The 26,405-nt window shown below is 45.1% G+C and overlaps 1 protein-coding gene across 6 annotated transcripts in view; it reads left to right on the top strand.

The window, feature by feature from the left end:
• LOC121271280 (EVI5-like protein) overlaps nucleotides 1-26,405 on the top strand; it is a 410,054-nt gene that overhangs the window by 341,630 nt on the left and 42,019 nt on the right. For all 6 annotated transcript variants that reach the window (XM_041177135.1, XM_041177134.1, XM_041177131.1 and 3 more), the window contains one exon: nucleotides 16,818-16,913. In XM_041177135.1, coding sequence (XP_041033069.1) covers nucleotides 16,818-16,913 — 96 coding nt within the window. The remainder of the gene's footprint in view (nucleotides 1-16,817; nucleotides 16,914-26,405) is intronic.

Raw genomic sequence — 26,405 nt, 5'->3', positions numbered from 1 at the left:
TAGTAATTCAGAGACCCAGGGTAATGCTCTGGGGACCTGGGTTCGAATCTCGCCATGGCAGATGGTGGATTTTAAATTCAAAGAAATCTGGAATTAAGAATCCAGTGATGACTGAAACCATTGCCGATTGTTGTAAAAACCCATCTGGTTCACTAATACCCCTTTAGGGAAGGAAATCTGCATGTGACTCCAGACCCACAGCAATGTGGTTGACTCTTAAATGCCCCCTGAACAAGAGCAATTTGGGATGGGCAATAAATGCCGGCCCAGCCAGTGATGCCCACATCCCATGAACGAATAAAAAAAAAATGCTTCTTATCACATTCTGATATTCACGTGCGTGGTCATTCTGTGAGATTTTAGTATATAAATGGCATCATCCAGTGACATACTGATTATGATTTAACACTTGACCAACACTTGCCGTCACCCCAAGCCCCTCCGTGCCAGCCTCTTGCCAGACCCCTCATACACTCTGGCCTTGTGTTCGAGTGGTAACTGTCCACCTGACATCACCATCACATTTGTGACACCTCTAGGCCTTCCTACTCGAGTTGCACAGCAGCACTGCTGCCTCTCTGCTGCAGGCTTCACATCTTTTGTGCTGTTGGTTGCTCTCCCTTTTTACGGTGGAACACAGTTAGCTGTTTCAAACGTTATACCTTCATTGTCCAGCAAAGCTCTGTACTCGTTCAAATATAGTGCGTGGAACTGTTGTGCTGAGAGCTTAGAAGAGTGTTAAGATGCTCCCACTGCACTGCTGCACTCGGTAAAAATAGGGCTGGGCCTGGAGAATGAAGCTGCTTGCAACTTATTTGTCAAGCCACTTGGTGAAGAGGGTGATAGGAGGTGAAAGAAGTTGTGCATAATTTAGAACAGGCTTTAATAAAGGCTGAAAGTTCATTTTGAAGGCCGCAAGTCTCCTTTGAAACGTTTATAAACGGAACAGTTTTTATTTAACGTTCCATCATACAACACAATCCTTATAAGAACATTAGATTCCAAGCTGGTCATCTAGAGGGAGGCTTTCCCACAAATCTGTGTCAGCTGAGTCTCCTGTAAAACCCCTTTGAGTTCCTTGTTTAATTTGTGATTTCACTGCGGAGCAGTCACTAATGTAAAAAGGAGCCACAGTTATCTTGGCAGCAAAAGGTTCAAGCTTAGTTCCATGATTTTTTATTTATTTGAAGAATGTTTCTTTTAAATGAGGAAGTGGAAAGCTGCTGCTGATATGTTATTTAAAATCTGTTTGTGTGGTGATTTTCTTCTGGGGGGCATATGAACTTAATGCCTGAAGTGAGACTGCAAAGTGCATTGTCCCTTAGCTCCTCCAGCTCTGAACCCTAATTGTGCAACAACTGAAGTATTGAAGTGCCATGCAGATTAATCAGGGGTGGAAAAGGGGTAAGTTTCTACCATGCCCAATGGCTGGTTAGTTATCAGTAAAAATGGAGCTGTATCTTGCACTCGAGCTATCAGAATAGCAACACTCTTTAACAGCGATCCTTCAGATAAGGAGGTGTTGAGTATGGTGGAAAAACTGACTTTACTTCTAAAAAGCACCAGACATGATGATACATGAGATTGTGGGCCTCTAGCTTTATTTTGTTTTTAAAATGTACCTTGATGATTCCTTTGACATTTTTCTGTCTATTTTGAGTTAGACTTGTTAGACGAGTGGGATTTTCACATTCTCAGTAACTGGACCAGGCCCAAAAGGATGTGGCGGAGGTTGTGTCGATCAGTAATGCTGCTGATGGGCCAGGACCATTTAGCTATGATTAGATGGTGACAGAAAGACATGAGGAAGGCATTTCATAAAAAACTTTTTTTTTTTAATGGTTGCCACCAGCATTCGTCCCTTCGATTGGCTGATTTGCGTGTGGACTTGCTCCAGTTTTTCACAGCATTTATTCCCTTTGGGTGATGGGGGGGCCTGGTCTTAACTTTCAGACTTGCATGATCGGTTGCTTCTAATGCTAAATGCTAAAGGGATCACTCAGGTTATCGTGAACTTGTTCCAAATATTTGTCCAGGTTAAAAGTCCTCAGCTTTGATTTTTCATTTATTTGTTTTTGAGATATTGTTGTTGCCAGGAAGACCAGCATTTATTGTCCATCCCAAACTTGCCTTGAGAAAATAGTGGTGTATTTTTTCAGGGCAGCCTTAGTGTTTAGAATATGGAGTTATACATCATAGGAGGACATTCAGCCTATTGAGCTGTACTGGCTCTTTGAAAGTGCTGCCCAGTTAGTCCTATACCTTTCCGAGTTTCTCCTCTTAAAGCATTTATTCAATTCCCTTTTCAAAGTTACAATTGAATGTGTTTCCACCACTCTTTCAGGCATTGCATTTCAGGTCATCATAACTCAGTGTGATAAAAAGTTCACCTCTTGTAGCTGTGAATCCTTTGCCAATTGCCTTGAATCTGTGGGAATAGTACAAGCCTGACCCAGTAAGACTAGCTTTGGCACTCCTCCATTACATTGTCTGAATCAGTAAATCCTCGAAACCATATTAGTCAATTGTGTGATCAGAATTTGGTGGTGTAGGATGGAGTATATTTTACAATGGGGAGTAGATGTTGCTGGAAGGCCCCTCAGAATTAGAGTTGCGCTGCCTCAGTTCCTATCTGATCTGTAGAAGTTTGTGTAATTTATCAAAACTTTTCTGATCAGAATGCCGAGCGTTTTGTTGGTGGTCAGGAGAATTCTTGCAATGAGCTGCCTGTCCAGACTTTTGAGCTGGATTGATGGAGTGGATGGTGTCGTACCAGGAGTTAACTTTCTCTGGTGATTTCCCATGCTTTTGTTCACATCAGTTTACAAACAACAACCAATGACTGCCCCGGCTTTTTTCATGCAAGTTTTAAAATGTTACTCTGTTTTGTCCTGTGATGCCCTGTAACCTCACATCTCGGAACTGTCCAGACAGTAGTGGCTCCGCAGCCTCACATCTCGGAATATCCAAAGGTGGCTCCAGAGCCTCACGTCTTGGAATATCCTGTGATGGCTCCGCGGCCTCACATCTCGGAATATCCAGTGGTGGCTCCGCAGCCTCACATCACGGAATATCCAGTGGTGGCTCCGCGGCCTCACGTCTCGGAATATCCAGTGGTGGCTCCGCGGCCTCACGTCTCGGAATATCCAGTGGTGGCTCCGTGGCCTCACATCTTGGAATATCCAGTGATGGCTCTGCAGCCTCACATCTCGGAATATCCAGTGGTGGCTCCAGAGCCTCACATCCCGGAATATCCAGTGATGGCTCCGCGGCCTCACAACTCGGAATATCCAGTGGTGGCTCCAGAGCCTCACATCTCTGAATATCCAGTGGTGGCTTCAGAACCTCACAACTCGGAATATCCAGTGGTGGCTCCAGAGCCTCACAACTCGGAATATCCAAACAGCGATGGCCCTGCAGCCCTGCGTCTTAGTGCACTCCGGCCAATAATGACCCCACAGCTTTACGTTTCCAAGTTATCCAGCACTCTGCAGCATTTCTAAGCTGTAGTTCTATCTATGCTACAAATAAACAGATATTCTGAGGCCTATCAAAACATTTTCCTCATTACTATTGGTTAAGGATGGGCGACTTCCTGTCACTAGACCAAAATGCAGTTAAGTGAGAGAGAATGGCGAGGGAAGGTGCACAAATAGAACTTATGGAATGAATATCCTGATTTTTTCCCAAGGGATGCAGGTTATTGAAAACTCTTCCATTTGTTGTCTCCTTGCTCCCATTGGAGGGAAATAAGACCAGGGAGGCCTGTGCAGAGAGCTTACAGCAGTTAGCCCAAATTGCTCTGGCCTGTGCTAGATTGGTAGGACCTTTGATCCAGGCAACTCATAAATCATATCTGCTCTGTGAATAGGAAGCAAGGAACAGGACAACCTGTTCTGATCCAGACATCATATCCTCCTCCCTTTCTTCCCCTTCTTTTCCTGCAGAGCCCTTTCCCTCGGGATGTTGTTGGCATCTTACGGGCTTGACCCTTCCACTGCCAGCATCACAAGAGCATTGGTTAATTCATTGTGGTCGCTGGGGGGGGGTGGATGTTGCACACATCAGCATCGTATGATTGGATATGGAATATTTGATTATATGGCCTGCAGAGCTATGCTTGGACACAATTGAAAAGACCCCAGAATACACCAATGAAGATCAAACAGTAATGAGCAATGGGTGGCTTTTAAAGAAGGGCTAGTTTGAGTACTAGCTAGACTCATTCCCACAGGAGAGGGAAAAGAAGGTTAGAGGTTCCCAGATAACAAAAATAGAATGAAAAAGAAAAAGGAAGCATATGATAAATGTCAGGTTCATAATTCAGTAGTGAATCGAGCTAAATACAAAAAGTACTGAAAAAGGAATTAAGAGAACAAAGATTCAAAAGTCTTTTATTAGCGTATGAATAATGAAGGGTTAATCAAAGGAAGGTTAGAGCCAATGAACAACCAAAAAGGGGGTCTGATTGTGGAGGCTGATGACTGATTGAGGACTTTACATCTGTCTTCAGGAAAGATGATGCAGCCAGTGTTAGAGTGAAGAAGGTGGTGATAGAGACATTGCATAGGATGGAAATAATTAAACAGGACAAGGTTGATTGTGCTCAACATAGGAACCAGGATAAGGAGTAGGCCCTTCAGCCCTTGAGCCTGCTCCACCACTTGATTAGATCATGGCTGATCTGATTGTGACCTCAACTCAGTCTTTGAGATCCCTTGTTAACCTTTGACTCCCGTGTTAATCAAGAATCTATCTAACTTGAGTAGAAAAGCTACCCAGTACCCAAATGGGATACGTCGTAGTTTTCTGCGGGAAATAAGGGCGTCAGGAAGTAAGCCCAACCTCTTTAGATTTGGGGGGTGATGCCAGAGGACTGAAGCATTGCGAATATCACACCCCGTTCAAAAAAACGGTGAGGGGTGAACCCAGTAATGATAGGCCATTCAGCCCAGCGTTGGTGGTGATGAGCTTTTAGAGACAATAATCTGAGAGAACATTAATTAATCTGAGTTAGCTAATGACAGCCAGCTTGAATTTATTAAACAAAAACAAAAATATCTGGAAAAACTCAGCAGGTCTGACAGCATCTGCAGAGAGGGATACAGTTGACGTTTCGAGTCTATGTGACCCTTCATCAGAACTAAGACATATAGAAATGAGATGAAATATATGCTAGTAGAAGGGGGTGGAACAGGAGAGCTCGATAGGGGGCCTGTGATAGGTGGAGGCCAAGAAGAGACTGCCAAAGATGTCATAGACAAAAATTTGTTAAAAGCGTTTGACTAACTTGGTCGAGTTTGGCGATGGTGTAATGGAGAGGGTTGACAAGGGCACTGTGGTTGATATTGTGGATATGGACTTTCAAAAGCTGTTTCATTAATTACATAACAAACTTGTTAGCAGAATTGACTGTCAGGGATCAAAGGAGCAGTGGTACCATGGTTCCAAAGTTGGTTAAGAGGTAAAGCAGATCCTCCCTGTCGCTTGCCATTTCAACACTCCACCCTGCTCTCATGCCCACATGTCCGTCCTTGACCTGCTGCATTGTTCCAGTGAAGCTCAACGCAAACTGGAGGAACAGCACCTCATCTTCCGACTAGGCACTTTACAGCCTTCCGAACTGAATATTGAGTTCAGCAGCTTCAGGCCATGAACTCTCTCCTCCATCCCCACCCCCTTTCCCATTCCCCTTTTTCCAATAATTTATAATTTGTTAAAATATATATATATATATATATATATTTTTTTTTTAAATATATTTTTCTTTTCCCACCGATTTCCATTATTTTTAAATTTATTTCCATCCATTGTTTTACCTCCACCTTTTAGCCTATTTCGATCCCTTCCCCCCACCCCACCCCCACCCGGGCTGTCTGTACCTTGCTCGTCCTGCTTTCTACCCTTAATTAGCACATTCCTTAGATAATATCACCACCTTCAACACCTCTTTGTCTTTTTGTCTATGACATCTTTTGGCTATCTCCACCTATCACTGGCCCTCTATCCAGATCTACCTGTGCCACCCCTCCCCCTTAAACCAGCTTATATTTCACCTCTTTTCTATTTTTCCTTAGTTCTGTTGAAGAGTCATATGGACTCGAAACGTTAACTGTGTTCCTCTCCGCACATGCTGCCAGACCTGCTGAGTTTTTCCAGGTATTTTTGTTTTTGTTGTAGCGGTGAGCAGTGTTTTTCAGACTGGGGTGAAGTATGCAATGATATATGCAGGTGTTAGGACTACTGCTAATGACCTGGGCAGACAGAGCATAATTCCAAAGTTTGTAGACACAAAACTGAAGATGTATTAAATTGAGGAGGATGATGGCAGAGGTATGGCGGATGAGGTTTAATGTAGAGAATTGTGAAGCGATGCATTTTGGTTGGTAGCCTGGAAAGAGACAAGATGAACTAAATAGTACAATTTTGAAAGGAGGTGCAGGAGCATGGAACCCTGGGGGCCCATGTACATAAACCTTTGAGAGTGACAGGATGAGATAGGAAAGCTGTTAAAAAGCATTTGTATTTAGCTTGAACTTTTGACTTTAGAAATAGCGACACACAGTACAGAAACAAGGAACTGATGCTAAACCCTTAAAAATCACTGGTTTGGCCCCAGCTGAAGTATTGTATCCAACCTAGGCACCAGACTTTAGGAAGAATGGCAAGGCCTTCCAGAAATTACAGATTTACTGAAATGACACCAGTGATCTGGGATTTCAGTTACGCGGAGAGATGAGAAAAGCAGGGGTGGTTCATTTTGGAGTCGAGAAAGTTAAGCAGAAACTCAATAATGAAGATAACTAAGATAATAAGGGGTTTGGGTACAGTAAACAAGGAGAAATTGTTTCCACTGGCAGAAGGGTGGGTAACTGATGACAAAGATTGAAGGTGAATGACAAAAGCACCAGAGTGGCGATGAGAATTTTTATTCCACAGCAAAAGCAGGACCTGAATTCATGCTGGAAACAGATTCAATGGATGTTGATTCGATGCTTTGTTCTAGATGGTGTCGAGCTCCTTGATTTTGTTGTTGGAGCTGCACTCACCCAGACACGTGGAGAGAATTCCATCTTCATTTATGCCTTGTAGATGGTGGACAGGCTTTGAGGAATCAGGAGATGAGTTCAATGAAGAGTGCAGGAGGGCATGCCAAGTGCAGCACCAGGTATACCTAAAAATGAGGTGTCAATCTGGTGAAGCTACAATGCAGGATGACTTACATACCAAGCAACGGAAGCAGTGTGAGATCAACAGAGCTATGCAACCCCAAAACCAAGGGATCAGATCTAAGCCCTGCAGACCTGCCACTTCTCAGCCCCATGCACATCCAGTCATGACTGGTGCTGGACGATTAACCAACTAACAGCAGGAGGAGGCTCTACGATATCCCCATCCTCAGCAACGGAGGAGCTCAGCAACATCAGTGCAGAAGACAAGGCTGAAGCGGTTGCAGCCATCTTCAGCCAGATGTGTTGGGTGCATAATCCATCTCGGCCTCCTCCAGGCGTCCCCAGCATCACAGAGGCCAGTCTTCAGCCAATTTGATTCACTCCACATGATATCAAGAAACGGCTGAAGGCACTGGATACTGCAAAGGCTATGGGCCCTGACAACATACCAGCAATAGCACCGAAGACTTGTGCCCCAGAACTGACTGCATCCCTAGCCAAGCTGTTCCAGTACAGCTACAACACTGGCATCTACCCGGCCATGTGAAAGGTTGCCCAGGTATGTCCTGTCCACAAAAAGCAGGACAAATCCAATTAGCCGCTTACCACCTGTTACGGACTGGAGGGGGATTAATTTAAACAGCTCTGATTTCTCCACTCATTACCCTTCTGTAAACAGAAAGGTGTTTTTGAATTCCCCCTTTAATTTTATTCTCCCCAAGCCTTCAGCTTCGGAATTATCCGATCCCCTGATAATAACTCAACAGCAAACTCGAGATAAGGTAAATTAAGAGAGTAGTTTATTTTGCATGCATACACACACACACACACACACACACACACACACACACACACACACACATCAGCCTCCTTTGCAGTCATAGGTACAGGGCAAGATGTTTCTTGTTTCACGTGAGTGCAGAGTCCAGAATCGAAAGCCCAGTGGTGTATTCTTTCAGAGGGTAGCAGGCTGACTACTTCAGGGTGATTCGACTTCACGGAAACGAAGACTCCATGATGGGAGAAGGCACATAGAGATGAATTAATCTTGAAGGCACAGATACAGAAGTCCAAATGTTCCAGTAGTTCAGTGTAGATGAGGGCCAGGCCATTGACCTGGACAGAGCTCTTTCTGCTGCTACCTGTTAGATGGTAAAATGATAGACAGACACAGGCTACTTGCCTGGAATCCTTCTCTCCTGGGGTCAAACAGGGACAAAAGATAAAATTCAAGAGCTGTATAATTAAGAGTTCAAATAGCTCGAGTCTTGGTCAAGTGACATGGTGATTTTGGATCGAGCTGTTCATATAACGAGGTGCCTGGTTGAAACCCATTGTGCATGGGATGTTAGCACTACATTGGAGATTAGGAGTTGCAAATAGCTGTACCTTTGTCCATAGCTGGCTGGTGCAGACTTATCATCTCCAAATTCTTTCTGTTGGCTTGACTGGAATGTTTATACAATACAAGCCACGTTCCAGGATGATGAGGTAGCAGCTTAGAATCTTCCAGCATATGATCAGCTGCTATCATTTTTATCCACCCTGCAATTGTCCATTTTGAAAAACAGCAAAAAATGTTCTATAATGTAGCCAGGCTGACATAGATATATTTATTTTCCTCCTTTGCTTCTGGCTGGGACAAGCCTGACCTTGTTGGAGAAAAATGGAATTAATTCCATTTCATTTCTATTTTTTTTTAATGTGGCCTTAAGGAAGGAACAATAAGAAGTGCAGAAATATTCCAGCATTCTCTCATTCACCCCGGGCAAAAAAACAAACACACAGCGAGCAGTGGGGGAAAGGTCAGTTCCCTGCTCCATTCTCAAAGTTTACACATGGGACAAAGGGTCAGCCAACGCCAGCAGTTTCTTTGGTTGGTTAAAAGGCTGCAAGCTATGCTCCAGCTATATCGGGGTTCAGCAGGTGCTAGGCTTCCTGTCAGACCTGGGCGGGCTGGCTGGGGCTCAGCTGGTGGTGCTTTCAATGTATTAGTGGGGGTGGGGGGCATCCCACATCCACGTCATGGGCTGCTGGTTGGGTACACTCCACAGGATACCTGTGAATTTCTTTTACACTGCCCAAGCAGGTTGGCCACACCCTCCCACTGCTCTTGGGTCAGGGTCGCTGACTGGGCCTTTGAGACTCTGGGACCTGCCAGCCAAGGGTTCAACTGGGGAAGCAGCCTCCTTCTCACTTGATCCCTCCTGGTTACCCTCAGATGCGTCCACCCCCGGTAGACACTCACCAGTTGACTGGGCCCTGGGTTTTGTTTGCTTCTAACTGCACTTGAACTCCCCTTGTTGTAGTCCAAAGGACAGCGGAGTTTCAGGGTTACTGTGTCTCCCTGACCTGTTAGCTTGTGAGGGGTTGGTTCCCAACCTGTCCCGTTTTGTTTGGGACATGACCGCCCTCAGGTGGCTGTCCAGCTCCGGCTGTACCACCGGGTGGCTCATCAACTGGGTCAGGCATCACCCTCTCTCTTTTCTGGGCCAATTTGGGAATTTTTCTGCTCTACATTTAAATTTGCCATTTAGTGATCAGCAAAATCAATCAATCAAAGGCTGGGGTGTTTGGCTTTGGAGGTAATGCTCTCCTAACATGTTCCATGCCTTCTGGAACACCACTGCCCTTGAGTGGAGGTGCAGCTCCAGCTATCTTCCCTGGTGGCTTTTTGACTGGGGGAAGGAATCTCACATGGGTTTGGGAACTCCCCTTTTCTCCCAATTTAATGTCAGAAAGAAGGTTTCTGCAGGCCAGATTTCAGACAGGTCCTTAACCTTTTCCTTTCCAGGCTTAATAACTGTCTTCTTTCAGGCTCTTCGGCTACATGCGTTGAGCTTCACTGGAACAATGCAGCAGGCCAAGGACAGACATGTGGGCAAGAGAGCAGGGTGGAGTGTTGAAATGGCAAGCGACAGGGAGATCTGGGTAATGCTTGCGGACAGACCGTAGGTGTTCTGCAAAGCGGTCACCCAGTCTGCGTTTGGTCTCTCCAATGTAGAGGAAACTGCATTTGGAGCAACGAATGCAGTAGACTAAATTGAGGGAAGTGCAATTGAAGCCCTGCTTCACTTGAAAGAAGTGTTTGGGCCCTTGGACGGTGAGGAGAGGGGAAGTAAAGGGTCAGGTGTTGCACCTTTTGCATTTTCATGGGAAGGGGCCATGGGAGGGGGTTGAGGTGTAGAGGATGATGGAGGAGTGGACGAGGGTGTCCCGGAGGGAATGATCCCTACGAAATGCCGCCGGGGGTGGGTGAAGGGAAGATGTGTTTGGTGGTGGCATCATGCTGGAGTTGGCGGAAATGGCGGAGGATGATCCTTTGAATGAGGAGGCTGGTGGGGTGTTAAGTGAGGACAAGGGGGACCCTATCCTGTTTCTGGGAGGGAGGAGAAGGTGTGAGGGCGGATGCGTGGGAGATGGGCCGGACACAGTTGAGGGCCCTGTCAACCACTGTGGGTGGAAAACCTCAGTTAAGGAAGAAGGAGGACATGTCAGAGGAACTGTTTTTGAAGGGAGCATCATCGGAACAGATGCGACGGAGGCGAAGGAACTGAGAATGGGATGGAGTCCTTACAGGAAGCGGGGTGTGAGGAGCTGTCATCGAGGTAGCTGTGGGAGTTGGTAGGCTTGTAATGGATATTGGTGGACAGTTTATCACCAGAAATGGAGACAGAGAGGTCAAGGAAGGGAAGGGAAGTGTCAGAGATGGACCATGTGAAAATGATGGAGGGATGGAAATTGGAAGCAAAATTAATAAATTTTCCAGATCCGGACGAGAGCATGAAGCAGCACCGAAGTAATCATCGATGTACCGGAGAAAGAGTAGGACTGGAACAAGGAATGTTTACATACCCATTAAGAGACAGGCATAGCTGGGGCCCATGTGGGTACCCATAGCCGCACCTTTTATTTGGAGGAAGTGAGAGGAATTTAAGGAGAAATTGTTCAGTGTGAGAACAAGTTCAGCCAGACGGAAGAGAGTAGTGGTGGATGGGGATTGTTTGGGCCTCTGATCAAGGAAGAAGCAGAGAGCCATCAGACCATCCTGGTGGGAGATAGAGGTGTAGGGGAGGCGGTTGGGGCCAGGGAACTGGAAATTGTTAATATGATGTAGGGTGTCAGAGGAATCACGGATGTAGGTGGGAAGGGACTGGACAAGGGGAGAGAGAATGAAGTCAAGATAGCAAGAAATGAGTTCTGTTGGGCAGGAGCAAGCTGACACGATCGGTCTACCGGGACAGTCCTGTTTGTGGATTTTGGGTAGGAGGTAGAAGCGGGCCGTCCGAGGTTGGGAGACTAACAGGTTGGAAGCTGTTGGAGGAAGATCCCCAGAGGAGATGAGGTCAGTGACAGTCCTGGAAACAATGGTTTGATGTTCAGTGGTGGGTCATGGTCCAGGGGGAGGTAGGAGGAAGTGTCTGCGAGTTGACGCTCAGCCTCTGCGAGGTAGAGGTCAGTGCGCCAGACAACAACAGCACCACCCTTGTCAGCGGGTTTGATGACAATGTCAGGGTTGGACCTGAGAGAATGGTGTGCAGTAAGGTGAGAGAGAGACAGATTAGAATGGGTGAGAGGAACCAAGAAATTGAGACGACTAATGTCACGCTGACAGTTATAAATGAAAAGATCAAGAGAAGGTAAGAATCCAGAGGGGGGTGTCCAGGTGGAGGGAGAATATTGGAGATGGGTAAAAGGATCCGTTGAACTGGGAGAGGACTCCTGCCCAAAGAAGTGAGCCCAGAGACGAAGGCGGCGGAAGAAGAGTTTAGCATCTTGCCGAGCCCGAAATTCTTTGAGATGAGGGCGTAAGGGTATGAAACTAAGTCCTTTGCTGAGCACTGAACGTTCAGCGTTGGAGAGGGGAAGGTCAGGGGGTATAGTGAATACACGGCTGGGGTTGGGATTGGAAGATGGGGTGGGGACGGAGGGACAGGCAGGGATGGAGGGTCCTAGATGGGTGTTGGTGTCGATGAGTTGTTGGAGCTTGCGTTCCTTTGCACCTGAAAGGAAGAGACAAAGTTTCTTCTTGAGGCATCGGATGAGATGAAGAATAAAATGAAACTGGGGGCATGCGCAGCTTTGAAAAAGGGTACGGCGGTGCTGCTGGAGGGAGAGGTCGAGTGTGTTCATATGGCGGCGCATGGCACTGAGTGTGGATCTCAGAATGTGACGGGAACAGCAGTCCAAGGAGCGTTGTATGTCCCGGAGATACCTGTAATCCTGGGTGGGTTCGAAACAAGAGGGATGGAACTTCAGTTGAAATCTACGTGGGGTAAGTTGGAGACGGAGACAGTCACTGAGAAAGGAGATATGGCTGTGAAAGCGGGTTTTAGTAAACACCTTGTCAAACACCAGGAGAGAAATGGAAAGCAATGAAGGTGAACAAGGCAAAAGAATGATACGAAAATCCTGATGGAGAGAAGAGCAATACTTCTTCAAGGTCGGCATTCCTTGAAGAGAAGTGACAGTCAATTAAACACTAAGATAAAAGCAAAACACTGTGGATGCTGGAAATCCAAAACAAAAACACCTGTATTTTTATGCTGCTTCAGTTCAATTTCTGGTCAATGGTAAACCACCGGATGTGGACAGTGGCAGATTCAGTGATGGTAGTGCCGTTGAGTGCCAAGGGGTGATGGTTAGATATTTTCTTGTTGGGGATGGTCATTGCCTGGCACTTGTATGTCGTGAATGTCACTTGCCACTTATCAGCCCAGTCCTGAATGTCTCCTGCTGCACATGGACATGGACTGCTTCAGCACCTGAGTAGTCGCAAGTGGGGCTGAACATTGTGCAATCATCAGCGAACATCCCCACTTCTGACCTTACGATGGAGGGAAGGTCATTGGTGAAGCTGCTGAAGATAGCTGGGCCCAGGAGATTATGCTATGGGACTCCTACAGCCTCTGACACTCTCAGCCATCTTCCCTTGTGTTTAGGTATGCTCCAACCAGTGGAAAGCTTTTCCCCCTGATTCACAGTCACTACAGTTTTGCTCGAGCTCCTTGATGCCACAGTCAAATACTACCTTGATGCCAGGGGTAGTCACTCTCACCTCACTTCTGCAATTCAGCTCCTTTCTCCATGTTTGGATCAAGCCTGTAATGAGATCAGGAGCCAAGTGGCTCTGGCAGAACTCGAACCAAGCATTGATAAGTAGGTTATTGCTAAGTAAGTGTCTGCTTGAGAGTACTGTCAATGGCACCTTTCATCACTTTACTGATGATGGAGAATTGACTGGGGCGGTAATTGGCCGGGTTGGATTTGTCCTGCGTTTTGTGTACAGGACATACCTGGGCAATTTTCCACCTTGCCGGGTAGATGCCAGTGTTGTAACTGTGCTGGAGCATCTTGGCTAGAAGTGTGGCTACTTCTGGAGCACGAGTCCTCAGTGCTATTGTTGTTATGGCCCATAGCCTTTGCAATATTCAGTGCCTTCAGCTGCTTCTTTGTAACAAATGGTATACATCGAATTTGTTAAAGACTGGTTGTCTGTGATGCTCGGAAACCTCGGGAGGAGGCCGAGATGGATTATCCACTCAGCACTTCTGGCTGAAGATGGTGTCAAGTGTTTCAGCCTTGCCTTTTCCTTTGAATGAGGTTCTATGCACTGATAACCATTTAAGGTGATCCTCAGGGAATTAGAGGTAACCTTGTGGCACGAATAGAAAATTGGTTGGAAGTAAAGGATCGGAATAAACGAGACATTATAATTGACTGTAGTAGTTGCAAATGCTGTGCCCCTGGGATTGGTGCTTAAGGCAATTTTACACAGTCTTTCTGCACAGAGAGCTGAATTTGGGAGTGGAGAGAAGTGTATTGAAGTTTGTAGGTGTTGGCAAACTGTTGTGCATTGTGTGAAGAGCAGTCTTGAATCAAATGAGCAGGCAGCCCAGTGGCCAATGCCGTTTAATGTACCAAATGTGAATTGAATGTAAGAATGGCAAATGAAAACACATTGTATTGGAGGAGCACAGCAGTGATCAGTGGAAGGGTGTTGAATGGAAGTATATAAGGGTCTGGATTCTTAAAAAGCTAGCTTGAATGCTGCTGCAAACATGATCCGAGAGGAGTAATGTAATGCTCGGCTTCACTGCTGGGGTTATGGAATATCGGAGAAATTGTATAGAGCATTGACCCAGGCATCATCTGGAACATCTGTGCTCAATTACTGGGGGAGGAAATGCTGGAATTGGAGAAAGCACGGCCACACTTCATAAGGATGATACCTGGTGCAAAAGGATTAAGCTGCAATGAGAGACGGAGTAAAGTTGAAGCTGAGGAGCTTTAAGGCTGTGCTGGAGGTGGTGGAACCCAACTGAAGGTTTGAAAACCTTGAAGGGAAAATGCAGCTTTGATGGGGAACGGGTTTTTAAGTGTATTCTTTCACAGGATGTGGGCGTCACAGGCCAGGCCAGCATTTGTTGCCCATCCCCAATTACAAGCATACTTACATATCAACGAAGAGCAGGAGTAGGCCATTCGGCCCCTCGAGCCTGCTCCACCATTTGAGAAGATCATGGCTGATCTGATTTGTGGCCTCAGCAGCACTTTCCTTACTACCCCAATCCTCTTGTTTATCAAGAACTCATCTACCTCTGCCTTAAAAATATTCAATGACCCAGCCTCCACTGCTGCCTGGGGAAGAGAGTTCCACAGATTCTCGATCCTCGGAGAGAAAAAGTATTCTTCTTATCTCCATCTTAAATGGGAGGCCCCTTATTTTTAAACCATGTGCCCCAGTTTTAGCGTCTCCCACAAGAACTGATGGTCCCTGCGAAGGCGGTGGTGAGCCACCTTCTTGAACCGCTGCATCTATCTGGTGTAGGTGCACCCACAGTGCTGTTAGGAAGGGAATTCCAGGATCTTGACCTAGCAACAGTGAAGGAACAACAAGATAGCTCCAAGTCAGGATGGTGTGTGGCTTGGAGGTGGTGGTGTTCCCATGTATCTGCCGCCTTCTGCTTCTAGTGGTAGAGGTCACGGTTTTGGAAGGTGCTGTCAAAGGAGGCTTGGCTTAATGGAACTCAATTCCTTGCTGCTGAGGTTTGACATGAATTAACTTTGAGTGATCTAAGCCCTTTTCCACTGGGCTTGAGTCCAACTTGGCACTTGTAGATCAACTTATCTGAAGATGGATGGCTAAACTGACTGCTCAGATACGCTCAAGTACATACCCTTGAACCTCAGGGAAGGAAGCTGGGGCTTTACCAGGTAAAACAGCTACGATGGGAATGAGGAAAGGTTTCGCTTCAGATTCTCCCTTCAAAACAATTTTTAATCCAGATTACTAGCCTCCTAATGTTATTAGTTATAATTTTCTCTCAATCTCCCATGTTCCAAATAATTAAAAAAACAATCCATGTACACTATCCTGCATATTTGTTAGTTCCTCAAAGACAGACCCTGGATCTGTTATGTTTCACCTGTACCTTTTGTCAAATTGCCTCACTAATAGTTCATGGCAAGGGTAAGTTTTATATGTAGCACTTAGCCATCAGTCTCTCTGAGAGACACAGTTGGCTAAGAGGTGTTCCCTCACTCGCTTGCATTGGTGTCCATGTCACTTTAGAGCCATGCAGAATGTCTTTAAAAATGGGTGGATTAGCAAAGAAGATGCAGGAGACCTTGAATACTGTTGTACACTAGGATGTCCATGTTATCCATTTAGTTGCATTTCATTTACTGTTCCAAGGTCGTCTAAGGAGACAATGTGTGTTATGATATTTATATGACCTGTGGTTGGTCACCTTTACTGTCTCTTGTTCGTTGCTGGCACCTCGTCTCTCTTCTGTTGAGAGAAATGACTATTTAAATGCTTTTGTATTTAGGCTGCTGCTCGTTCCGCTTAGTTCTTTCCCCATAAGCCAATGAGCAGTGAGCATGGCTTTGCCATTCCTGTGTAGAGATTTACAGAAAATAGCTATTGGAATTCTGATAATTGCGATTGAGGAAGGCCATTTGGCCCTTCTTAGCTCATCATATGAGAAAGACTATAAAGTTGGTTCTTAATCAATTCCAAGGTTTTCGCTTGCAGCTTCCTATCCTGGAGTCCATTCTATCCATTGACCTCTCTTTGAAGAAGAATTTCCTTATATCAATCCTAAATTTTCTTTCTACTGGCTCGACCTCATGTTGACCTTATCCTGCTCTGAAAATTGAATTTTATGGCTGTTTGTTTTATCTGGTCCACCGGACAGTGTGTCCATTGGGGAGAAGTGGCAGCTCAGTTGTCAGTGGAATTGAAAAGGCATTGTGAGCCGCCTATTCTTGCTCTCGCCTGAAGAATTTTTCACAGCACAAGATTCATGTGGGGCAAAACCGTTTTGGCTAGGTAGCAGAGCTGACTTTCTGAGAGAAGTTCTAAGAGAAATCTCTGAAGGCGAGAGATTTGCTGCAGTCTTTGTGCGTGCTGTTGGTGAGAGTGATTTGATGGACCGTGTAGAAGTTTCTTTTCCAGTCTTTGTCATTCTTCCAATTTAGGCTGTTTTATTTTTAAAACAAAAACAAGCTCACAAGGGAGATTTGTGAAAAAGCCTTCACTGTTTCTTCTGGACTTTGACTGACTTGTAGTTTAACACTGGAAATGCCTTCCTGTCTTTACCACTGGAGTAACCTGTGACATTTCACTGCTCACAATAGAACAAGGAGGAGGTTATGGCTGTCCGGTTCCGGGAAGCAGACAGCATTGCTGCCATCGCTGAACTTCGCCAGCGCATTGCTGAACTGGAAATCCAGGTACAAATGATCGCGTCCTTGTGTTGTGTCCGTTCAGTTCATCTGTACCAACCGCATCCTGTTACTTTGTTGTCTTGCGGTCACTCTCCTCAGCATACACTCCAATAATAGACATTCTGTACCACTCCCAACTATCCATCCACTCTGCTCTCACTCTGTGTCGGACAGTCTTGTGAATTTGCATCAGCCTGTTGTGGTTGTCTTGTCCCACTTGTTCTCTCTATGCTACCATTTCCAGTTACTTTCTGTGTATGTGATACTTCTCACCATTGCCCTTCTGCCCTAAGTTATAAAGGCAATTACACACTGAAAGAACTCCAATGGCTTTAAAAAGGCTAATGAATATGTCAGGTACTTGCATTCTCTTTCTCCTCGTCTCCTGTCTAAGATTTAATAACTAACTTTAAACTCTGGCTTGGTATGAAATTTGTGTTTAGCTCTCCAAGCCCATTTTGATTGTTTGCTGATGTCTATTATCTACAATTGTATATTGCAATGCATGTTATTTTGGTTAATCGGGTGTCTAAGTTTGAGAATCTGGGCGGTGAATCACTGCGACAGGTCCCTGACATGAGGCAGCTCCTTCTTACACCAGAACATAGGAGCTTAAGTCATGTGATTACTTCATCCAAGTGATTATCTTTGATGCCTATTAACCAGAGCAAGGCTAATCAAGGCCCTAGAATTCATGTGTTCACAAAACTATTGATGGCCTCCAAGGATGTGAATTGGTGACACTCCCAGTGTTACTGCCAGTTGACTGGAAGTACAAATTACTCCATCAGAGCCACTTAAACCAGGGGTTGAGAGATGAGGTATTGACCAACCAGCAGTTGCTCCATTTCCATCTCCTCATAGATTGGGCTATCCCATGTCAACGAGTAGCAAGCAGTGGACGCACTTCCCAGGTCTCCAGTCCCTGCACAAGATGCTTGTCCTTCAATATGCCTGAGGCTAGTGGTTTATATGAATTTGATGATAAATCTGAATCCATGAAAGCAAAGGTGAAGGACAGTTGGAAAGACATTGTTCCCATTCAACTGACAGTGTAAATGGCTCCCTCTCCTCTGATGCTGTTCCTATTCCTTTTAAAACTTCAAAACCCACCCTCAATCCCTCTGCCCTTGCGAACTATCATCGCCCTCTCCAAAGTTGTACCATTGCCTCCAAAGTGCACACCTGACAGTCCATGTTGGAGTCCTCTGACACACACCTGGAATGGACCTAACCAAAGACAGAAATGTCTTTTATGATCGTGATGCATTTTCCCTCTTTGTCCTCTATTTGTATTCCCTCGAGTTTAGAAAATTGAAGTCTTATCAATTTGAGGCTTTCGTAAAGGGACTCAATAGGTTATGTGAAGATAAAGTATTTCTTCCAGGGTGAGGGTGTGCAGGGTGTGGTGGGGGGTAGCTTAGAGCAAGGGGGCACAATCTTAACATTGGAGCAAGGTCGTTTATAAGTGAATTCAGGAGGAATGTAGAAATCTGGAACTCTTCCAATAAAGTGCTGTGTTTGCTGTGCCAGATGTCATTTTCAGGAGAAATTAAAAGATTTCTTCGTTTGAGAAGAATATCAAGGGGAATGGATCAAAGGTGAGTAAATGGAGTTGAGGTACAGGTCAGCCATGATCTCATTGAATGGTGGAACATGCTTGAGGGGCTGAATGGCCTATTCTGACGCTGATCATAAGTTGCTACAATTGTAGAGCACAAAAGGAAAACAAAAGGAGTCCTATGCTGACTCTGGAAGAGTTATCCACTTACTTTCATTTCATCTGTTCTTTCAAGTAGACATAAAAAAATCGCATGATCTTATCCTGGCCAATATTTATCCCTTAAATAATATCACAGAGAGAAGATGATCGGGCCCTTACCACATGGCAGTTCTTTGCTTGCAATTTCGCAGAATCACAGAACTGTTACAGTGGAGAAGGAGGCCATTCGGCCCATCGTGTCTGCACCGGCTCTCCGAATGAGCATTATGACTCAGTGCCATTCTCCTGCCTTTTCCCCATACCCCTGCACGTTGTTTCTATTTATTGCCCTCTTGAATGCTGCAACTGACCCTGCCTCTGCCACACCTCCAGGCAGTGCATTCCAGACCCTAACCACTCGCTGTGTGGAAAAGCTTTTTCTCACCTCGCGCTTGCTCCTTTTGCAAGTCACTTTATACCTATGCCCTCTTATTCTCAATCTTTTTTATGAGCAGGAACAATTTCTCTCTATCTAGTCTGTCCAGCACCCTCATGATTTTGGACACCTCTGTGAAATCCCCTCTTAGCCTTCTCTCCAAGCAGAACAGCCCCAGCTTCTCCTTCATCTATCTTCATAACTGAGGAACCATTTTTGTAAACCTCTTCTGCACTCTCTCCAATGTGTTCATATTCTTCCGAAAGTGTGGCGCCCAGAACTGTACACAATACTCCGGCTGAGGTCTAACTAGTGTCCTATACAAGCTCAGCATAACCTCCTTGCTTCTGTACTCAGTGCCTCTTGGCCTTGACATCCTCCTTAAACTAAGGTCCCCTGAAACTAGATAACAACAACAACAAAAACTTATATTTATATAGTTCCTTGAATGTAATAAAACATCCCTAGTTGCTTCGCAGAGGCATTATAAAGCTAAAATGTAACTGAGTCAGATGAAATATTAGGATAGGTGACCAAAAACTTGGTCAAAGAGAGAGGTTTTCATGAGCTTTTCAAAGGAGGAAAGAAAAAGAGAAGCAGAGAGGTTCGGGGGGTGGGGGGGGTGGTATCCCAGAGCTTAACCCTGAGGCACGGCGGGCAGTAGTGGAGCAGTTGTAAATGGGAATGCTCAGTAGGCCAGAATTAGAGGAACGCAGAGATCCCAGAGGGTTGTGGGGCTGTTGGAGATGGGGAGGGGCAAGGCCATGGGGGTGGGGGGGTGGGATTTGAAAACAATGAGAATTTTAAAATCAAGGTGTTGCTTAGCAGAAGGTCAATGTCAACATGAATGATAAGTGAATGGAAATGCGAATAAGGCAACAACGTTTTGGATGGCCTCATGTTTATTGAGGGTGGCATGTGGGAGTCTGGCTGGGAGTGTGTTGGAATGGTCGAGTCTACAGGTAACGAGTGGTGTGGACGAAGGTGTCAGCAGCAGATGAGCTGAGGCAGGGGCAGAGTCTGGTGATGTTACAGAGGTGGTCTTAGTGCTGGCGAGGATGTGAGATTGATAGCTCATCTCAGCACCGTCTGTGACTCAAGGTTCAGACAGTTGCCAGGACTGGGGGATGGAAGCGGTGGTTCGAGAATAGAGTTTGTAGTGGGCACTGAGGACAATGGCTGTAGTCTTCCCAATACTTAACTGGAGGAAATTGCTGCTTGCCCAGTAACCGGATGTCAGACAAGCTGTCTGATGATTCAGGGACAGTGGAGGAGTCGAGAGGTGAAGATGAACTAGGTGTCATCAACATACATGTGGTAAGTGGCACTGTACTATCAGATACTGTTGCAAAGAGTGGCATGTCAATGAGAAATAGAGATAGAATTAGTACACAATACTTCAGCTGCAGCCTAACCAATTTTGATCATTTTAACTGAAGAGGGACAGTGCAGTTTAAGAATTGAGAAGCGTCAAAGCTTTGTAGATTTGCAGAGGAAGTCAGTTGAGTTTTTTTTAGAGAGATTCTGTAAAGCGAGTTTGAAATGCTCATGGGTGGAGCAGGAAGGTTTTATGTTTCAAGCCGCCCATATTCTGGTGAGATATTTCATTATAAAATCCTTTGACGTCTGCTGCCTCATTTCACTGTTTAATCTGAGAATCTGTGCGATGTCTGACTCTAGTGAGAGCTTATGAGTCACTTGCTACATTCCTGTGTTTAGTACACAGGCTTGTTCTTTAACTGCATAGTGCATGCCCTGCACGACTAGGAAATCAAGCCTCACTCATTCCATTGCTCTGTTAATGGCCATGACTGAGATCATAGAGATTCAAATGAATAGTGCTGTAGTCATTTCTAACATATTACAATAGATTTGAAAACCTATTCTGAGTGTTAGTAAATATAAAAGTTTAGCCTAAAGTTATCTTGCAAATCTTGACAGTACACGCTATTGACCTGCCCACGCAATGACTTCCTGATCTAAACAGTAGAATTGAGAAGGATGCAGGAAGAAATGAGTCTTTTCCCAACATCTAATAACTGTAGTGAACTCAGAGGTTACTGAACCGTCCTGATTGCTTGTATCATGTTGCCTTGACTCTGACCAGCAGAATGAAAAAGGTGGAACTTACGTTTATGTAGGGCTGAACCTTACAAGGGACCTTCCGACCATCTGGATTTCAAGTGAATCCTGGGCCTGCACTTGCCGGCAGTGGGATCTGCTTGACAGTTTTACCACGGTTTATTGATTGGCCATCTGTTGGCCCAGCGTCCAGTTAAGGACTGCAAATGGCTCTCCATGCTGCCAGGCCAATCACAGGGCCAGCAGCCGTGAAGCCTCAGCAGCGCCACCGGGAGAAGTGGTCACTGCTGAGGACTGCAGGAGAACTGCGGGACCACCGCAGGCAGGTGAAAAGAAAAAGTTCAAATGCATGGGACTGAGAGTGGGAGGAGAAACCCCTCCAGGGGAGGTTGTTGGGGCAACAAGTGCTCCCTTCCCTGCCCGAAGCCGCCTCTTCGGTCGGTGAGGCCTTTTCTGATGGGTTGTTGAGCTGGCAGCCTCCCCATGTGGCGGGAGGCACCCCCCCCCCCCCCCACCCCCTGTAGGCAGAATGCCAGTGGCACTGTAAAACGGCCCCTATTGGGCATTTAGTTGTGTAAATCAGCAGCCGCTCCTTGGAGAGAGCTCCCTCTTTGCATTCAATCCTGCTGTCAGTAAAATTCACCAGTGGCAGGATCGTAAGATTGGTAAAACCCTGACCCCCTCAATCTGGGAACATTCCAAAGCACGTCAAAGCCAATGAAGTACTTTTTGACATCATGGCACCATAGTAATGTTGGAAATCCAGCAGCCAATAAGCATCCAGCAAACTGCCACAATAAGTTGAGATAACTGACCAACTCATCTGCCTTTTAGGTGTTAGTTGACTGATAAATGTTAGCCAGGACAGCTCTCCTGCTTTTCCTTTGCATAATCCCATGGGGCCGTTTGTCTGAGGGGGCAGGCATGACCTTGATTTAACATCTCATTGAGGGACTGTACCTCCAGCACTGCAGTGCTCACTCAGTATTGCACTGGAATGTCAACCTGGAGTTTGTGCCCAAGACAGTGAGTGAAATGAGGAGTGAATCCATAACTTTCTGACCCTGAGACGCGAGTGCTACCACTGAGTCATTGCTGATGTTCTGCCAGATGCATGGGTTAAGGTATTCTTGTTTTACCCAACACTGACCCAGAAAAACTGTTCATTTCCTACAACTTCTTGTGGTTCATTGCAATATTGTGTTTAGTTTTGTAATAAACTACAAATGGAAAGGGGAAAATAAGATTTTACACTGAGATTACTGCTCTTTCTCCCCGCTCCCAGGAATATAATTTTTTTTAAAAAACAATGGATGTATTTTTCCAAGTTTGGAAGCAGCAGTTGTCAGGAATTGAACTGGTCCCAGTCCTGGGAGCGGCTGGATTTTTGGGCATGAGGGAAGTGTCGAAAATCAGTGTTAATGGGGAAAAGTTTAATCAGAGCTTGGAAACTATATCCAGATCAGTGATTTAAACTCGAGTGCTAATCAGAGGTACTTAGTTTAGTCACTCACCACACAGAATGAGAGGGAGAGGTGTAGTGATGAATTTTAAGTCACGCAAGCATGAAAGGCCACACTAGGTAGCGTTATTGGTGTAATGGTGTGTGATCAGCTGATAGTCACATCAGTGCTCCGAGCACTTGTGAGAATTAGCAGTTCTTGGGATGTTTCATGTTAAATATTAACAATATAACAAAAGCAATGGAGGACAGAAGTGACGGTTTATTTCAGGAAATATACACTGGTGTTTTTCCAACACCCAGTTAGGTGCAAGGCCGTTAAACCTCTTGAACCTATTCCACCAGTCAATGAGATCTTAGTTTGTGTCAGCCAGAAGGTGGGAACAGAATGCAACAGCCACATGTGCAGTGCAGAGCTGGCTGGCTGCCTCGCCCAGGAGGGAGAGCATGCATGGAGGAGAGCTGAATATAGCACAAAGATCGCTAGATAGACCTGCAGTTACCCAGCTGGTGGTCGGAGCCCAAGTCAGCCTTGTCCAGGGGCCAGGGAGGTTTTAAATATTGAATACAATGCTGATCTTTGAGAAGCAGGCACACCCATTTCACTGACCATGTCCTGGACTGTTGTGGTGTTCTGTAGACCTCAGATGTAGCTGGTTCATTAAATTCTGCCTGACTGGCTGTTTCTGAGGGAAGGGACTCAGTAGTATTTGTAAGCCAATAAAGCTTACTATGGTTGTGATGTTGTTCATCCTACCAGTGTTTATTTCCATAGGCATATATGTATATATAACCTAAAGTAACCGCATTTATGTTTCAACTTTGTGAATGTTATGACTGATGCAGTTAATAAAGCTGAGTTATTTAAAAATCCCAGAGGGAAACTTTAAACAACTGTCATAACCTATAATTTTAAGTGTTATGTTTGAGATGCAACTCTAAATTCAGGAATCAGACCGCCAGTTCTTGAGGTTTTTCATTAAACTAAATGAAACATTTTATTAATTTATACAGGTTAAAATATATATACACATGGCTTCAAATCACTACTATCATAACTTTTAATAAATTCCCAAACTAATCTCCATTAAGGCAATGGCAACCCTTAACCAGTTACTTAACCAGACAGCAGGCAAAGCATTTTTGCCTTACGAATTCAAAATGAGGTTCTTTTCACTTTGGTTCCTGCGGAGATAGTTGGAGGCTTACAGCTGCCTTTTGATCTTACATTGCCTCTGCTCTGCACACCTGAAAACTGCTGAAGTTATGCCTACCACCACCCACAATATAAATTCTCGTTTTGTCACCAGCCTCTTCTGACAGTAAAACCCCTTTCATAGCACCAATTTTATTAGTAATATAAACATATTGTTTGATAGCTGCTAGATAGGCATCGGTTTCCACCCCACTTCTCGAATGCTGTATTCAAAAAATGCAAATACATTGTACCTCTCTTACATATCAAAACTAGTGCACATCAAAGCACCCAGACTAGCTGGTTTTAATCCAATTAAGACACGCCCACAGACTAAACCTCTATTTTAAAAGAAAAATTTTCCAATAATAAATACATTAATAGCTTCATGACAGTGAACTAGGGGAAGCCTGCAAACTATATTCTATTCTACTTTACTTCAGAGAGTGGTGTGTGTTTGCCTTGTGCTCCATCTCTCTGTCCCCTCTGCTGTGTGTTTGTCTCTCTCCTCTATGCCTCTTTTTTCTGTCTCTCTCTTTTTATTTCTTTATCACTTGTTCCAATTATGAGATTTAAAGGATTGTTATATTTTGGAACTGTCTCTTTTAACTTAAGGTAAAATGAAGAGGGTCATGTGACCTATTCTGAAACCTGTCTGACAGCGAGCCTGGGTGATATGATTGTTAAAGATTAAAGGGGGCCCAGATTTTTTTGAGTGGGAAGAAGGTGCAAGGTATTTACACTTGTTAGTGCATAGGCTGCTGCTATTGTCTCCATGTCTCCAAAGCCTCAGAAGAGTGTTGAGAATGTTGTAAGCTTTTAAACTGTCCATTCTCTTCCAAAATAAGAGAGCTTGGTGTCTCAAGGATAGCTAATCACTTTTACCTGGATACAAGGCCCACGTGATTCACATTGCCATGGAGATGGGCTTTGAGAGCGGAAGGGTCTAAGATATCTCTGAAAACTCTCAAACAAAGTTAGTAGCCAGGCTCCGAGAGAGAGAGAGCAGATAGAGGCTGAAAGTCTCAGGACTATGGTATGGAGTTTGCACTCGGATTAGAAAAACTAAATACATGAGGACATATGAATTAGCAGGAGTAGGTCACTCGGCCCCTTAAGTCTGTTCACCGCCATTCAATAAGATCATGGCTGATCTGATTGTAACCTGCCTACCCCCGAAAACTTTTCACCCCCTTGTTTATCAAGAACCTACTCTGCCTTAAAAATATTCAAAGGCACTGTCTCCACTGCTTTTCTGAGGAAGAGAGTTGCAAAGGTTCTATCCTCAGAGAAAAAAAATGCTCCTCATCTGTCTTAAATGAGTTAAGATGAGGATGGAAGATTAACTCAGTTATGCTAGAGGAAGAATCTATAGGGCAAAAAAGCCTCACTGTGGAGGACAGTTTTGAGATTACAGAAGTAAACATCGGGAGCTAGGAGTCACTTTGGACTGGTTCCAGGAGAACTGAATGTCTGCTGAAAGGATATTGTGAAAAGTATATCTGTGAAGTATGTTTTCTCGGTTATGCTAAAAGTTAAAGGGTAAGTTCTGAGTTGAAGTATAAATTGCTGAAAAAGATAATGGTTAGTTGAATGTTCCTAGCCTTTTGTTAAAGCAAAAGTCTTAAAATGTGAAGTCTTGTTGTATCATTCAACTATTAACTGGAAGTTCGAATTTCTTAAAATTTAGCAGTCTCTATGGAGATTATAGCAGTCTCCTCTGCATCTCTCTCTGCTTCTCTCTTTTTTTCCAGCTCTTTTTAGTGTTGTCTCTGACTTTTCACCCTCCCCCTCCCTCCCTCCCTCATGCTCCCCCTCTCTCTCTCTCCCCATCCCCTTCTCTGCCCCCCCCACCCCCCCACCCCACTCTCTGCCTCCGCCCTATGTGTCTGTTTTCATGAAGGAAGATGCGAGAAATCTCCCTGATACATTGGGGAGCCAATGGACTGGTGAGATTATGGATCTGAAAGAAATTAATTTTAGTGATCAAGTAGTGCTGGAAAAATTAATGGGGCTGAATGTTGATAAATCCCCTTCACTGGATGATCCACATCCCAGTGTTGAAAGAGGTTGCTGTAGAGATAACGGGTGCATTGGTGATCACCTCCAAAACACTCTAGTTTTCGGAACAGCTCCTACAGATTGGAAGGTAACAAGTGTAAGTCTACTCTTTTAAGAAAAGAGGCAGAGAAAAATAGGGAACTACTGACCTGTTAGCCTGACATTTGTCGTAGGGAAAATTCTAGAATGTTTTTTTTTCATTCATGGAATGTGGATGTCGCTGGCTAGACCAGCATTTATTGCCCATCCCTAGTTACCCTTGAGAAGGTGGTGGTGAGCTGCCTTCTTGAACCGCTGCAGTCCATGTGGTGTAGGTACACCCAAAGTGCTGTTAGGGAGGGAGTTCCAAGATTTTGACCCCGCAACAGTGAAGGAATGGCGATATATTTCCAAGTCAGGATGGTGAGTGACTTGGAGGGGGAGTTCCAGGTGGTGGTGTTCCCATGTGTCAGCTGCTCTTGTCCTTCTAGATGGTAGCAGTCGTGGGTTTGGAAGGTGCTGTCGAAGGAGCCTTGGTGACTTCCTGCAGTGCATCTTTTAGGTGGTACACACTGCTGCTA

The sequence above is a fragment of the Carcharodon carcharias genome, chromosome 30 (assembly GCF_017639515.1).
Source record: "Carcharodon carcharias isolate sCarCar2 chromosome 30, sCarCar2.pri, whole genome shotgun sequence".
Lineage (NCBI taxonomy): Eukaryota > Metazoa > Chordata > Chondrichthyes > Lamniformes > Lamnidae > Carcharodon > Carcharodon carcharias.
Note: the sequence above shows the minus strand (reverse complement) of the source record. Positions and strands in the feature narration are given on the sequence as shown.